We start from the raw sequence: 12051 nt of genomic DNA, 5'->3' as shown, positions 1-12051 counted from the left end.
CATCTTCCCAATCAAGCTCAGATAGGATAGTAATTATCGGTGGGTCAGCATCAACAAATCAACAGTAACCCATGTTGCATGATCGATATCTAATGGAAACTATCCCACGAAAAGGGATACGCTCCCTAATCAAAATGTTCCATTGATATCAATATTATCCAAGCAACCGTAATATCTCGCTTGAGAGAAATATCTGCAGAATGTCCTCGAATATCCGCTCTCATCTAAACCACTTCGCTTGTCTTTTTCTATTTACTCAGTACGCACGGATTAAAACAATAAGCTTGAACCAGCTTTATGACGGAAAAGGACAATAGCATGTTTCCGATCATCTGTTGCAGGCGAGTGTGAATTGTATGTGTCTGTATTGATGGGCATCTTTTTTTTTTTAATGGAGATTTTTCAAACTTCTAGGTTTTTGTACTGTACATCCTATCCACCATGTCATTGTCCACTTTAACGGTAAGGATGATCAGCTTGCAAGTTTCTACAGATCAGGCAATGAAATCAGTATTTTTCACTTTTTTTTTTTTCACAAACAAATTCTATTCAGATATCCTTACCGTGCAATCTCAACTTCCCACTTGTCACCGTTGGCCAGAAGCTTCTCCTTGTTGTAAAGAAGTTCTTCGTGAGTTTCAGTGATGTATTCGTAATTGGGAGATTCAACAATGGCATCCACTATAACACAAAGTAACCTGGGTTAGCTTATCTTCCTATTGTTAGCATCCCATTTCCATGTTCCTTACCAGGACAAGCTTCCTGACAGAAGCCACAATAGCTGCAAAAAAAAGAGAACATGTACGATAAGTAAATACGGCATCAGAACGACATAATAAAAACTTACATGCACTTGGTCATATCGATATCGTAACGAGTGGTACGACGCGAACCGTCTTCACGGGGTTCAGCTTCAATGGTAATAGCCTGAGCGGGACAGATGGCTTCACACAATTTGCAAGCAATACAACGTTCCTCACCTAGATCAAGAAAAAGTCAGTGCCTGACAATGGTCGTTTCAATTGTTTTTTGTGGAAAAGAAATTAATTACCGGTGGGATAGCGACGAAGGGCGTGTTCACCACGGAAACGAGGCGATAAAGGACCCTTTTCATAGGGGTAAAAGATAGTGTACGGAGGACGGAAGAATTGTTCCAACACGACCCACATGCCTCTCAACAATTCAGTGAGAAGAAGATGCTGAGCAGCAACGTCGAGGGAGCCAATAGGCTTGCCAGAGATCTGGTGGCTTTTGTCTTCACGATGGGCGGCATGTCGATTAACTGAACTGGTGCTGAATCGAGAAGCCTGGCTGGCGAAAGGAGTGGCCATGAAGCGCACAGTCAAAGGAGCTGAGAATGAAGAAAACGTAAATACAAACAGTTAGGTATTCATGTTATGCTTCAAGCGGGGGTCGGGAGTAGGGGAGTGGAGAAGGATTCAAAAAGTAGAGAATAGAGTATTTACCCAGAGAGCGACGTTGAGCGGCACCGACAAAAGAGGACAATGGCCTCGCCAATTTCAATGTGTTCATTCTATAAAAAGAGTGGGGAGTGGAGAGAGCTCTAGCGTAGAGAGAAGAGGAGGATTTGCCACGAAATTAAAGCTATCTACAAAAAAAAAGAGAAAACAAAAAACTCGATTTCAAAACACAACACGGCCACCATCACGCTTGCACGACCATATTTGAGTGACGTCGATTCTCTCCGGATCATCAAAATTTTTTCGGCTCGGAAAATTACAGGTCGCTATTAGAGGATCCGGCATGGTTCATTTTTCGGAAAAAGTGACTTGACAATCAAAACAAGAAAAAAAAAAGAGAGGTCAGGGCCCTTTCCTTGTGTGTATTACTGCCTCAGTCTGCCATGTTATCGTTGACTCGATCGCTTTCCAAACTTTCGCTTGCAGGCTCAACAAGAGTAACGGCAGCAGGTAAGCTTACTGGAAAAAAGAAAGAAAAACATGGCCTGGTTATCTTCATTGCCGTTTTTTACGCCTTCTATTTTTTAGCTACATGCACGGCCATGCGACACTATGCTTCGGTCGAGAACGGCAAGCGTCTTCGTCACCCATCGCTTACCAAAGAAAACGCTCCTGAACTCGATAAAGTGGACGCCATTCTCGATTTCCCTACCGAAAAGCCCAATACGCTCGATCAGCCCAAAGGGTTCCTTCCCTACCGTCCAACTGAAACGGTGATGAACACTGTGACCAGTATTGTCGACTCACCCTTGGATGGTCAGACTCAATCCAGACTTATAAAGAAAGCACTTGTCGTTAAACGTGTCGTCAACATGAATGGCAAGGGTAAACAGCCTTCTATGTATGCGTTAGTGGTCGTCGGCAACGGCAAGGGTCTTGCTGGATATGGCGAAGGCAAAGATGAAGAAGCTTCTCGAGCTGTCCTCAAGGCGACGAACCGAGCCATCAAAAATATGCGATTCTTTGAACGTTACGATGATCGTACCGTTGCCATGGATATCGTTCACAAATTCCATGCCACCACCTTGGAATTACGAAGCCGACCTCCAGGTAAAAATCAGTGAAAACCAATACAGTGGAGTGTAAAAAGTCCTGTCGATGAACCTCCTTTTTTTTTTTTATCTTCGTTGTAGGTTTTGGATGTCGGGCGAACCGTTACATTCACGAAATCTGCGGATGCATTGGCATTCGGGATTTGAGTGGAAAAGTGCGTGGTTCAAGACTGCCCATGAACGTCATCAAAGCAACCTTTGATGCTTTATCATCTCAGAAAATGCCCCAAGACATTGCAAAAATCCGAGGAAAGAAACTGGCCGATGTTCAACATGTATACTATGGCAGCCGATAATTCACCCTTCATCACTATAGAAAAAAAGAGAAAGCAAATGTTTTGTAAAATGATAATTTGAAAGAAATGAAAATTTGTACCTGCATATTTAGATAGAATCTATAACTGCTCCAACAGCTCCAGAAAAAAAAATATAAAGTGACATGCTGTAAACCACTTTTTTTTTCTACGGAAACAAGATGCACAAGGAAGAACTGATCCAGGATTTGTATCGTAGGGTCAAGAGTAAGCGTGGATGTACGTTGCTCATGATACATTGAATGTCAGAGGTGCCTGAAATTGGGGAAGTGGACAAAAAGCCACCCTGTATAATTTAATCACGTGCGCAAACTGAAAAGGGTAGCCAATCAGCTTCACCGGTAGATACCTTGCAACCGTTATCGCGTGGCAAGAAAGGGCCCTTCTTCTCGTTTATCTGCATTTCCATTCTTTTTATTTTTTCCTAACCATTCTATAAGGGGTTTTATCACGTTCATTATGAGCGTACCACAACCAGCCAAGATTGATTACGATTTTTATGAGAAACCAAGTACGATTGCTTGCTTTGATGCGATTATCAACGAGTTACGACACGATCTTGATGCGGAAGGTGCAAGCGTGACATTTACGACGGCCGACTTGGTCTACTTTACAGCGCGAATTCAACAGTTCCAACAAGATCACTTGGGATTTACCGCTACTCAATTAGCACGGAAAAATGGCTGGCCAATACAACCGCGTATACCTGTCCGATTCTTTGACGTCGACCATCTCAGCCAACAGTCTCCCCTTTACACGGTCCTTAAAGCCGCCTATTCCTTCCGATCCGATCACAACATTAGCGACTGGCAATTCGACTCTTTACAAGAAAAGGACGTCTACCTCGATCTCATTTCTTACATCAAGCAACGTTTAGCCGAAGAAAACGTGTATCGTCCCCCTTGCATAGCTTTTGATAAAACTGTCAGCGACCGTGAAAAGAAAGATCTGACCAATATGATTAAATCATTAGGTGGTAAGTCATGAAAAGGGGAAGTGAGAAAGACCCATTTGAAACACTCATTTGGTATTTTAGGTACGATTGCTTCTCATGCCGGTTCTGCATCGCATTTCATCTACAATGGAGAAGCCATTGCATCGCGAGACGATCGTTATTACAGAATATTAAAAGATGAGAAACACCGCAAGCTGGTGCACTGGATAGGATTACCAGCTTCTTTCGATAAGTGGATAGACAAAGACAGCAAAAAGGTCAGCAAGAATGGTCTTCAAAGCGTGGATGCGGACCTGGAACATGCGCCGTGGCATGTAAAATCCGACTGGGTGAAACAAAGCTACAAATACAATGAATGGATGGACGAAATCGATTATCTTGATACAGAGAAGCAGCGGGAAGGCCTCAGCAGGAAAAGACGCAGCAGCGAACCTTTGCAGATCGATGGGGATGATACGCGAGATGACACACCGGTCAAGAAAACGCGACCGTTGAGTTTGGAAGAAGAAGAATGGCATCATCACGAAATAGAAGCAAGGAAATATCTGTCTGTGCAATCGCACGAAATAATCATCCCTTCCTATGCTGCCTGGTTTGAAATGGAGAAAGTGCATTCGATCGAGAAACAAGCTTTGCCGGAATTCTTCAATCACCGCAATCGATCCAAAACACCCGCTGTATATAAAGATTATCGTGATTTCATGATCAATACTTACCGATTAAACCCTCTGGAATACTTGACCGTCACTGCATGTCGACGCAATATGACCGGAGATGTGTGTGCCATTATTCGCATTCACGCCTTTTTGGAACAGTGGGGTTTAATCAATTATCAGGTGAGTTTGGCTCGGCTCGGCTCGGTGAGCTCCAGTCTCCCAGAAGACAAATGTAAGCTCACATATGTCCTTTTTGGTTTTTTTTCTTGATCTACAGATTGATTCCGCTGCGAGACCGTCCCATGTTGGTCCGCCATTTTCTGGCCAGTTCAAGATCGTCACTGAATTACCAGTAGCATTTCAACCTCCTACGACTGATTCTCGGCATCCTTCAGCGTTGTCCTTGACCGATTCTCCCGCATTACCTTCTCCCGAACCTGCACCTGCACCTACTGTTCCCAGTCCAATGGATGTCGATGCTTCTTCCCCCGTTCCATCCAACTTAAAGAGCCGGCTTGATTTTAATTTGGAACTTCGACGTAATATCTTTGATAAACGAACGTATCAATGCTCCATGTGCCATACAGATTGCACGGGCGAACGGTTTCGACATACGAAAACACCCCGACTCGTGCTGTGTACGCCCTGCTACAACAGTGGCAAACTCCCATCGAATCAAAGCAGTAGAGAGGATTACGTCAGAGAAGAGCAGAGTGCCAAGATGGAGCCTCAATGGACGGATCAAGAGGTGGTATTGCTGTTGGAAGGATTGGAAATGTATTCGGAAGATTGGGAAGCCGTCGCGAAACATGTAGGCACGCGAACACGGGATGAATGTATTCTTCACTTCTTGCAACTTCCGGTCAATGGGATGTCACTCGAGTTGGAAGCGAAAGATCTTGGTTTGACGCTGCCAGCGTCAGGAACTAAAAATCCCATCACGTCCGTGGTGGCTTTCCTCGCGTCGACCGTCAAGCCCGAAGTCGTGGCGAAAATTGTCGATCGAGAAGGTTTGATCAAGAAATCCGATGAAGCCGAGAAACGAGAAGATGCTGAGGCCGAGAAAAAGAAGCAAGAGCGAGCCACATATGAATTGACGTATGCGTGGTTGAAGACCAAATTGCGCGATTTCCAGGATCAAGTGCAACGATACAATGAAAGAGAAGCGGTGGTCCTGGCCGAACGACAGCATCTCGAGCAAGAACGATATCAATTGAAGCTCCATCGACTGGGGTTGCAAAAAAAGGTCACGGAAATGCAAATTGAAATGACCAAATTAAGGCAAGGTACCGCCCCATCCCTACCCTCCATGTTGACAGGCGGTCTATCCCGACATTCAGACCCACCACAACCCTCCTCTTACCCACCCAGTCATTCAACGCAGCAGCAGCAACAGCCATCCTCGAACCCTCCCTTACGGCAGATGTCTTACGATCCTACACCTCTTTAAGTTTTTTTTCTTTCTCCTTCGTTACTTGTGTAAATGCCTTCCCTTTTTTTTTCTGAACAATAAAAGTAATTGGCCAAGACAAAAAGGCCACCAGCAGGGATCAAGAATGGGCCTGTTTCTGACAGCAAAATCGTCCTCTTGCAACTTTTGATGATGGCGACGTTGGGGACAAACATCAACTTCCATTTTGGCATCCACAGCTGGAAAGATCAAAAAAGTGAAATTTATTGTTGCTGTCTATGCTCCGTTCACAAGGCGGTGTTTTGGTTTGATGCGCTCGTTGTCTATCCAAGTAAGGTTGTATGTTTCTTATTTTGAAACGGTGTTGTAAAAGTTGCTACGTTTCAGTTGCATGGCTGTTTTGTAAGGTGCGGTGATAGGTGGTTGCAAAGGATCAAGTGATGTATAGGATGTATTTAAAGGGTAAGTGCGATCCGCATCATATCCACTAAGAAAATAGAGAAAGCAAAAATGGCATGAGTGAGTAAATTTGTGATCGAAGAAACAAGCTGCAGTTGCGCCTCTTGTTGGTGGGGTTTCATACTTTAGATCACCACAGGCAATGAAGGGAACAATGGTTCGGTTAGGTCCCGTGAGTTCGTTCATATCATCTACAGATGTGTTAAAAAATGTCTCGTTGTCCTCCATTGTTCATGGCCAAAAGCGTACCATATTGCATATCAAGCAAAGGATTCGCCATGGTAGGCGTGTAATCCTGAGGAGGTGTGTAATCTTGACAGACAATGAAAGCCTCTGTAAACACACATCATCCGTCACGTTAAATCAATCGTTACTTGATCCATTCGAGTGAAAATATTCACTTGCCTATACTTGAGTTACGGGAACTACGAGGTTTGCTGCAGGTGACGGTGGGGAAGAAAATTTTCAATTGCGAGTAGAGCAGAGTGATATCCTTTCCGCGGAAGATTTTCGCTACAAACGTGCCGCCGGGACGCAAGACATGGGTCGTGATATTAAGAGCCTGTGAAAAGAATTTGGAGAGTGGTATCAACATACGACCCAAATACCATTGCATAGAATGAAAGAGTGCTTACGGCCAACAGCAATTGTGCTTGAATGTATTCATCCATGTCGTGCAGTCCCGTGACTAAATTCTCAATGATTTTAGTGATCCGAGATCCCTACTGTCTAGGTTTTCTGTTATACTTTACCATCAGGAGCACCATCACATACAACGATATCAGCCAGTTCACCTTCAAAATAAGAGATGATCTGTTCTGCAGTGGACTTTTTGGTGATATCGCCTTGCAATTGAATGACACCTTCCAAGGGAGCCTAACAGCGAGATCCAATATTAATATTGATCCGACCATCCAAGTCCACCCGTTGTTCATCGTTACCATGGCTTGCAAATCCACCGCCACAATCTTGGGTTCGGTGGGTTGCTGACTTTTCTCGCGATTCTCACTGACAACAGAAACCATCGAAATTAAGTTATTCTCGCTGATAAGTTCGATCGAACCCCATTTTACCTCAGCTTTTTGGTCAATACTTGAGACCAACTGCCCGGGGCAGCACACAAATCCACCGCGCGCTGAACGCCTAAGGCAAAAGCCAAATTAGGTCATTGCTTCATTCAACTTTTGGGGGATGTAATCAAGTTTTTGGTTATTGCTTACCGTCGAACAAGTTGAATTCCTCGTCCAATTGCAGCAATTTAAAAGCACTGCGAGCTCGCCAACCTTGTTCTTTGGCTAAGCGATAGTACTAAGGTATGTCTACTTAGTATGGTATTGTTGGCATTGTTGGGTGGAGCAAAAGAATTTTACCACATCGCGTTTGTCTTTGGAGGATTTGCCCATATTGAGAGAAACAAAAAAAAAAAAAAAAAGCAGAAACAGAAACTTTGATGAAAATCTCAGAAAGCAAGTCCCCCTTGATTCCGCCCTTTTCAGTTTTACTTTTTTTTTGGATCCTTGCCATATCCGGAGCTTGTTCGGTTTTTTTTTCGCCTGTGTTCTCTTTATCGATGAGTGGCAGCTTAGTAACAACGACACAGAGCCAAGTATCCAACGAAACCAAGGCCACCATGACAACCGAGACAAAAGAGATAAAAGACGTCACTGCGGGTTCAATCCTCGATGCACCTGCAGCAACCAAACGACGCCATTCGGATGTCGACGAAGTCGACAGAGACAAAAAAAGGCGAGAACCACTGCCAAACGAAAAAACGGCCGGGAAAAAAGCAAGCAAGCCCATGATCCAGTCAGAATGGATGATCAAAGCCATGCAATCCAAATATAGACCTTGTAAGCCGCTCATGATCGTTTTTTATGCGACCAAGCACCAACAGCCAAAATTGACATGTTCACTCTAGATTTTAACTTGACGGACGATAATGATTCGGGATCGCAATCTTCTGTCACTTCCAACGACAACACTGGTTTGCGAGTCGTATTGGAATATCCAGGCATGGACGAATCCGAAAGGTAAGCGTGGGCAACAACTACTAGTGTAAAGCCAAAAAAAAAGGGACGGTTCAATTGATACCCTTATTCCTTCCTCTCTTCCTGCAGATTTTTATTAATGCGACCTGTACGAAAAGGCGGTGCTGGTGATTCAGAAGTGGAAGATAAAGACGAATACAATCCTATTACCGATTTAATGCGAACAGTGTATTTCATCTATGATGACTATTTGCAACCTGAGCAGCAAATGTTGCTGGGCGACGACGCACAGGGGATCATGCGTAATTTGACGAAATATCGCAACCGTCGGCATGGTGCCGGGTTTATTCAAGCCGTGGACGACTTTAATCGAGTCATTCGCCAGTTGAAAGATCAAGGGGTGATGGAAAAAAGTGCCAAAACCATGCGTCATCCGAGTTATGAACTGGCTTGCCATATCCTTTATCAAGTGTATAGTCGCACCGTGGCGCATCAAGCAGACGCACTCAATAACTATAAAGGTAAATCGGAACTGGAGTCCTATGGATGAGAAAAAAAGGTGGATTCGCAGTATAATAACCACAATTTCGCATTTCACAGCCTTTTCCAATAATGTGTATGGAGAGATCAATCCGATTCTGGTGAAAGATATCATTGCAAGGACCAAACTCAATTCCAGGAGTGTGTTTATGGATATGGGATGTGGCATTGGGAATATCGTACTTCAAGTGGCAGCGCAAACGGGATGCGAAGCCCACGGTATTGAGATCATGGAGACACCTTGCAAATATGCTAAACGTCAGCTCAAAGAATACGCGGGTCGCATGAGGTAACACAAATTCACATGCATAACATCGGGGCGTGCACTTGAGAACTCACACACTTTTTGACTTTGTTGGGTAGAGCTTGGCGATTAGCCACGGGCCGAATTCATTTCCGTCAGGGCGATTTCCTGGATTTGGGTGCTTGTGGCATGTATGATACACTGAAACGGGCAGATGTGGTGGTAGTGAACAACTACGCCTTTGACTGGGAAACCAATCATGCTCTGGCGCAATTATTCTTGGATCTCAAGGAAGGAAGCCAAGTGGTATCGTTGAAATCATTTGTACCAAAGAACCATAAAATCAATCAGCGCACGTTCCACATGCCTGAATCCATTTTACGTGTACAGGAATACGAGTATTTTTCGGATGGCGTAAGCTGGACCAACAATGGCGGCACGTACTACATCGCTACCGTCGACCGAAAACGACTCCAACCTTTCTACAACAAGTATCAGCAATAATCCTTTATTTCTCCAACTCCTTTCCGGTTTTTGTTTCGGTCCATCACGTCTTATATTCCTTTTGTCACCATCATCCTCTACAAGTATTTACCTCGTCATCTTTTTTCTTTCTATGAAATTTCACATTTTTCCTTTCAACAGCCCATAACAGTAATAACAATAAAAAACAGAGAGAGAGAGATCGCCCATGTTCCATGTTCTATCATGTAAGGAGGAGGAGGATGCCTTATATTGGCTGTGTTTATTTCTTTACAAGCTTGGAACCGTCAATGAGGTTTTGTGCTACCAGATAATCCAGCACCTGCTGAACACCTTGTTCGACGGTGACTTCATGTGTTTTGACGTGAATTTCGGGCTTCTCCGGTGCTTCGTAAGGGGCCGAGATACCGGTGAATTCTTTGATTTCACCGGCTTTGGCCTTCTTGTACAAACCCTTGGGGTCGCGTTGTTCCACTACGTCCAAAGGTGCATCTGCAAATACTTCCACAAAGGGGATACCAGCCGCTTCATGGAGAGCACGTGCAGCATCGCGATCGGCACGGTAGGGACTGATGAAGGCAGTCACTGCAATCACCGAAGCGTCCGCAAACAACTTGGCCACCTAACAAAACATCCACGCCCATACCCAGTTAATAACCGAACCTCCCCGATGGAACGCGTGTTATGCCCGAAGGTGGGACAACGGATTTGACGCTAAACCGCTTACCTCGGAGATTCTTCGGATGTTTTCAGTGCGGTCCTCAGGTCCAAAGCCCAAGTTTTTATTTAAACCGAAACGAATGTTGTCACCATCCAGGCGGTAACTGGAAATGCCAGAATGCAGGAGCGTCTGTTCCAACGCAGTAGCCAAAGTCGATTTTCCAGAAGCCGATAAACCAGTAAACCAAATAGTGAAACCCTATCATGACAGTGAAATTTTGCATTAGCATGACCCCAAAAATCAGGAGACCCACCGAGGAGTCGTAAATGAAAGGGGAAAGGCCCGGGAGGGGGAGAAGAGAGGAAGAGATGCAACAAAAAAACCATAAACCAACATGTAAGGAGAAGAAGGACTATTTGTTATAGTCGCTGCTGCAGGGAAGGGATTGCCCGGCCGGCGCAATGAATGGGAAAAGTTTACCTTTTGTCCGAGAAGTCGCTGGCGTTCAGCCAAAGAGACAGCACCTTGATGCCAAGTAATATTAGTGGCCATGGTCATTGTAATAAATGAAGATACAAGAAAAAAAGAGTGAGAGATGCAGAAAAGAAAAATTAGTTTAAAAAAGGATCCACAGCGAGAACTTTATTGAAAAAGGAAACGATCAAGCGGAGATGAAGGATTCCGATTTTATTGGGTAATTCATGGAATTGCGCCATTCAATGAATTTCTTCAATGATCAGCCCGCAAGCAATCAAGACCACCAAAAAGATCCCACAACGAACTGAAGGTGTAGCTTGCAAAAAGCAACATACCAAAGAATAGTCCCGTATTGAAAAAGTCACACCTAAAGTTGAAAAATGTGTCAATAAAAAGGACATGCAAGGAAAAAACCTTAAATGGTTGTGTCTATCGCCAAGGGAAAGGCGAAAGCAGCATATCATTTGTGCGCATATTGTGTGTACGGAAAGGAGGAAGGGATATTGACGGGTTGGTATAACCTACCATCCATGGTACTGGCCTGGAGTACAGGCATAGGTGGCCGATTCGAAACACACACCGACACCCAATAGCGTGGCCAAGATGGCATCCACCGCCAAAGCAACCCCACGTTTAAGATTGTTGGCTTGTCGATACCGTCGAGTCAAGTACACATATACCATAAAAGAACTCCATATAAAAGCTACGCAACAGATGGCGTAAACATAATAAAGCAGTCCTACATTATTCTGGAATGGCATTTCATTTGACCACTGTAAAAGAAATACATGTATAAATTAAGTGGATGTGCATTACGTAACCGGACGAATTTCGTCTTCACTTACGGGACTCGCTCCAGCTTGAAATCCGAACAATCCGATGCAAGATAAAAGTTGGATAACACGTAAACTCATACGCCATGGGTTGGGTGGACGGGGGGCCCGTTTCTGCAGGTAGGCATCGTCACCTCGGGCCGTCAAGACAGGACTTGATTGCTTTTCGGATTGCCATGCACTGGGCGCCACAGTAGTTTGGATCGATTCAGGATGACAATCTTGTGACCCCGAACCGATAATCGAAGAAGAAGATTCCATCTCCACTTTCTGTTCAAAAGGATTGCTCATGATGAAAAAAGAAAACGAAGACTTCGGTGCTTTTTTGGTTTCTAGGATGAAATTGTAGGTTATCTTCGTAATCAAATCATGCTATGTTTTATGGATTCTTTTTCTTTTTTCCCCCCTTGAAAGCAAACAAAAAAAGATTTATGCAAAGAGTGAAAGTAAAAAATAAAAACAAAAAATCTGGGGGAGCCAGAAAACAGCGAGCCACA

The 12051-nt window shown here is 44.2% G+C and overlaps 7 protein-coding genes across 7 annotated transcripts; 3 read left to right on the top strand and 4 right to left on the bottom strand.

Moving 5' to 3' along the window:
- Nucleotides 1-205: 205 nt before the first annotated feature.
- Nucleotides 206-1640, bottom strand: BYT42DRAFT_577689 (NADH dehydrogenase iron-sulfur protein 8). Its single transcript, XM_051569203.1, has 6 exons — nucleotides 1467-1640; nucleotides 1052-1351; nucleotides 848-980; nucleotides 750-781; nucleotides 564-681; nucleotides 206-487 (listed from the first exon to the last, which is right to left on the bottom strand). The coding sequence occupies exons 1-6, from the start codon at nucleotides 1531-1533 to the stop codon at nucleotides 457-459; spliced, it is 681 nt and encodes a 226-aa protein (XP_051420832.1). The 5' UTR covers nucleotides 1534-1640; the 3' UTR covers nucleotides 206-456.
- A 158-nt stretch (nucleotides 1641-1798) lies between these two features.
- Nucleotides 1799-2985, top strand: BYT42DRAFT_518685 (uncharacterized protein). Its single transcript, XM_051565248.1, has 2 exons — nucleotides 1799-2531; nucleotides 2615-2985. Exons 1-2 carry the CDS (start codon nucleotides 1865-1867, stop codon nucleotides 2827-2829), a joined length of 882 nt encoding a protein of 293 aa, XP_051420831.1. The 5' UTR covers nucleotides 1799-1864; the 3' UTR covers nucleotides 2830-2985.
- A 321-nt stretch (nucleotides 2986-3306) lies between these two features.
- BYT42DRAFT_547768 (SWIRM domain-containing protein) lies at nucleotides 3307-5908 on the top strand (the record flags this gene model as incomplete). Its single annotated transcript, XM_051565970.1, has 3 exons — nucleotides 3307-3823; nucleotides 3884-4638; nucleotides 4736-5908. The coding sequence occupies 3 exons, from the start codon at nucleotides 3307-3309 to the stop codon at nucleotides 5906-5908; spliced, it is 2445 nt and encodes an 814-aa protein (XP_051420830.1).
- A 309-nt stretch (nucleotides 5909-6217) lies between these two features.
- Nucleotides 6218-7731, bottom strand: BYT42DRAFT_594694 (FtsJ-like methyltransferase-domain-containing protein; the record flags this gene model as incomplete). The annotated part of the gene is made up of 10 exons (XM_051570788.1): nucleotides 6218-6356; nucleotides 6453-6519; nucleotides 6578-6661; nucleotides 6734-6890; nucleotides 6964-7016; nucleotides 7081-7204; nucleotides 7270-7336; nucleotides 7402-7471; nucleotides 7549-7636; nucleotides 7699-7731. 10 exons carry the CDS (start codon nucleotides 7729-7731, stop codon nucleotides 6218-6220), a joined length of 882 nt encoding a protein of 293 aa, XP_051420829.1.
- Nucleotides 7732-8126: 395 nt separating this feature from the next.
- Nucleotides 8127-9604, top strand: BYT42DRAFT_547766 (S-adenosyl-L-methionine-dependent methyltransferase; the record flags this gene model as incomplete). The annotated part of the gene is made up of 5 exons (XM_051565969.1): nucleotides 8127-8178; nucleotides 8247-8358; nucleotides 8446-8837; nucleotides 8917-9145; nucleotides 9220-9604. 5 exons carry the CDS (start codon nucleotides 8127-8129, stop codon nucleotides 9602-9604), a joined length of 1170 nt encoding a protein of 389 aa, XP_051420828.1.
- Nucleotides 9605-9845: 241 nt separating this feature from the next.
- Nucleotides 9846-10796, bottom strand: BYT42DRAFT_500939 (adenylylsulfate kinase; the record flags this gene model as incomplete). The annotated part of the gene is made up of 3 exons (XM_051564740.1): nucleotides 9846-10205; nucleotides 10311-10502; nucleotides 10725-10796. 3 exons carry the CDS (start codon nucleotides 10794-10796, stop codon nucleotides 9846-9848), a joined length of 624 nt encoding a protein of 207 aa, XP_051420827.1.
- Nucleotides 10797-10973: 177 nt separating this feature from the next.
- On the bottom strand, nucleotides 10974-11845 carry BYT42DRAFT_615911 (uncharacterized protein; the record flags this gene model as incomplete). The annotated part of the gene is made up of 3 exons (XM_051572014.1): nucleotides 10974-11088; nucleotides 11247-11494; nucleotides 11567-11845. The coding sequence occupies 3 exons, from the start codon at nucleotides 11843-11845 to the stop codon at nucleotides 10974-10976; spliced, it is 642 nt and encodes a 213-aa protein (XP_051420826.1).
- Nucleotides 11846-12051: the final 206 nt, after the last annotated feature.

This window comes from Radiomyces spectabilis, assembly GCF_025331425.1.
Source record: "Radiomyces spectabilis strain NRRL 2753 chromosome Unknown BYT42scaffold_10, whole genome shotgun sequence".
Lineage (NCBI taxonomy): Eukaryota > Fungi > Mucoromycota > Mucoromycetes > Mucorales > Radiomycetaceae > Radiomyces > Radiomyces spectabilis.
The sequence above is the reverse complement of the archived record's forward strand: the minus strand, read 5'-3'. Positions and strand labels throughout refer to the sequence as shown.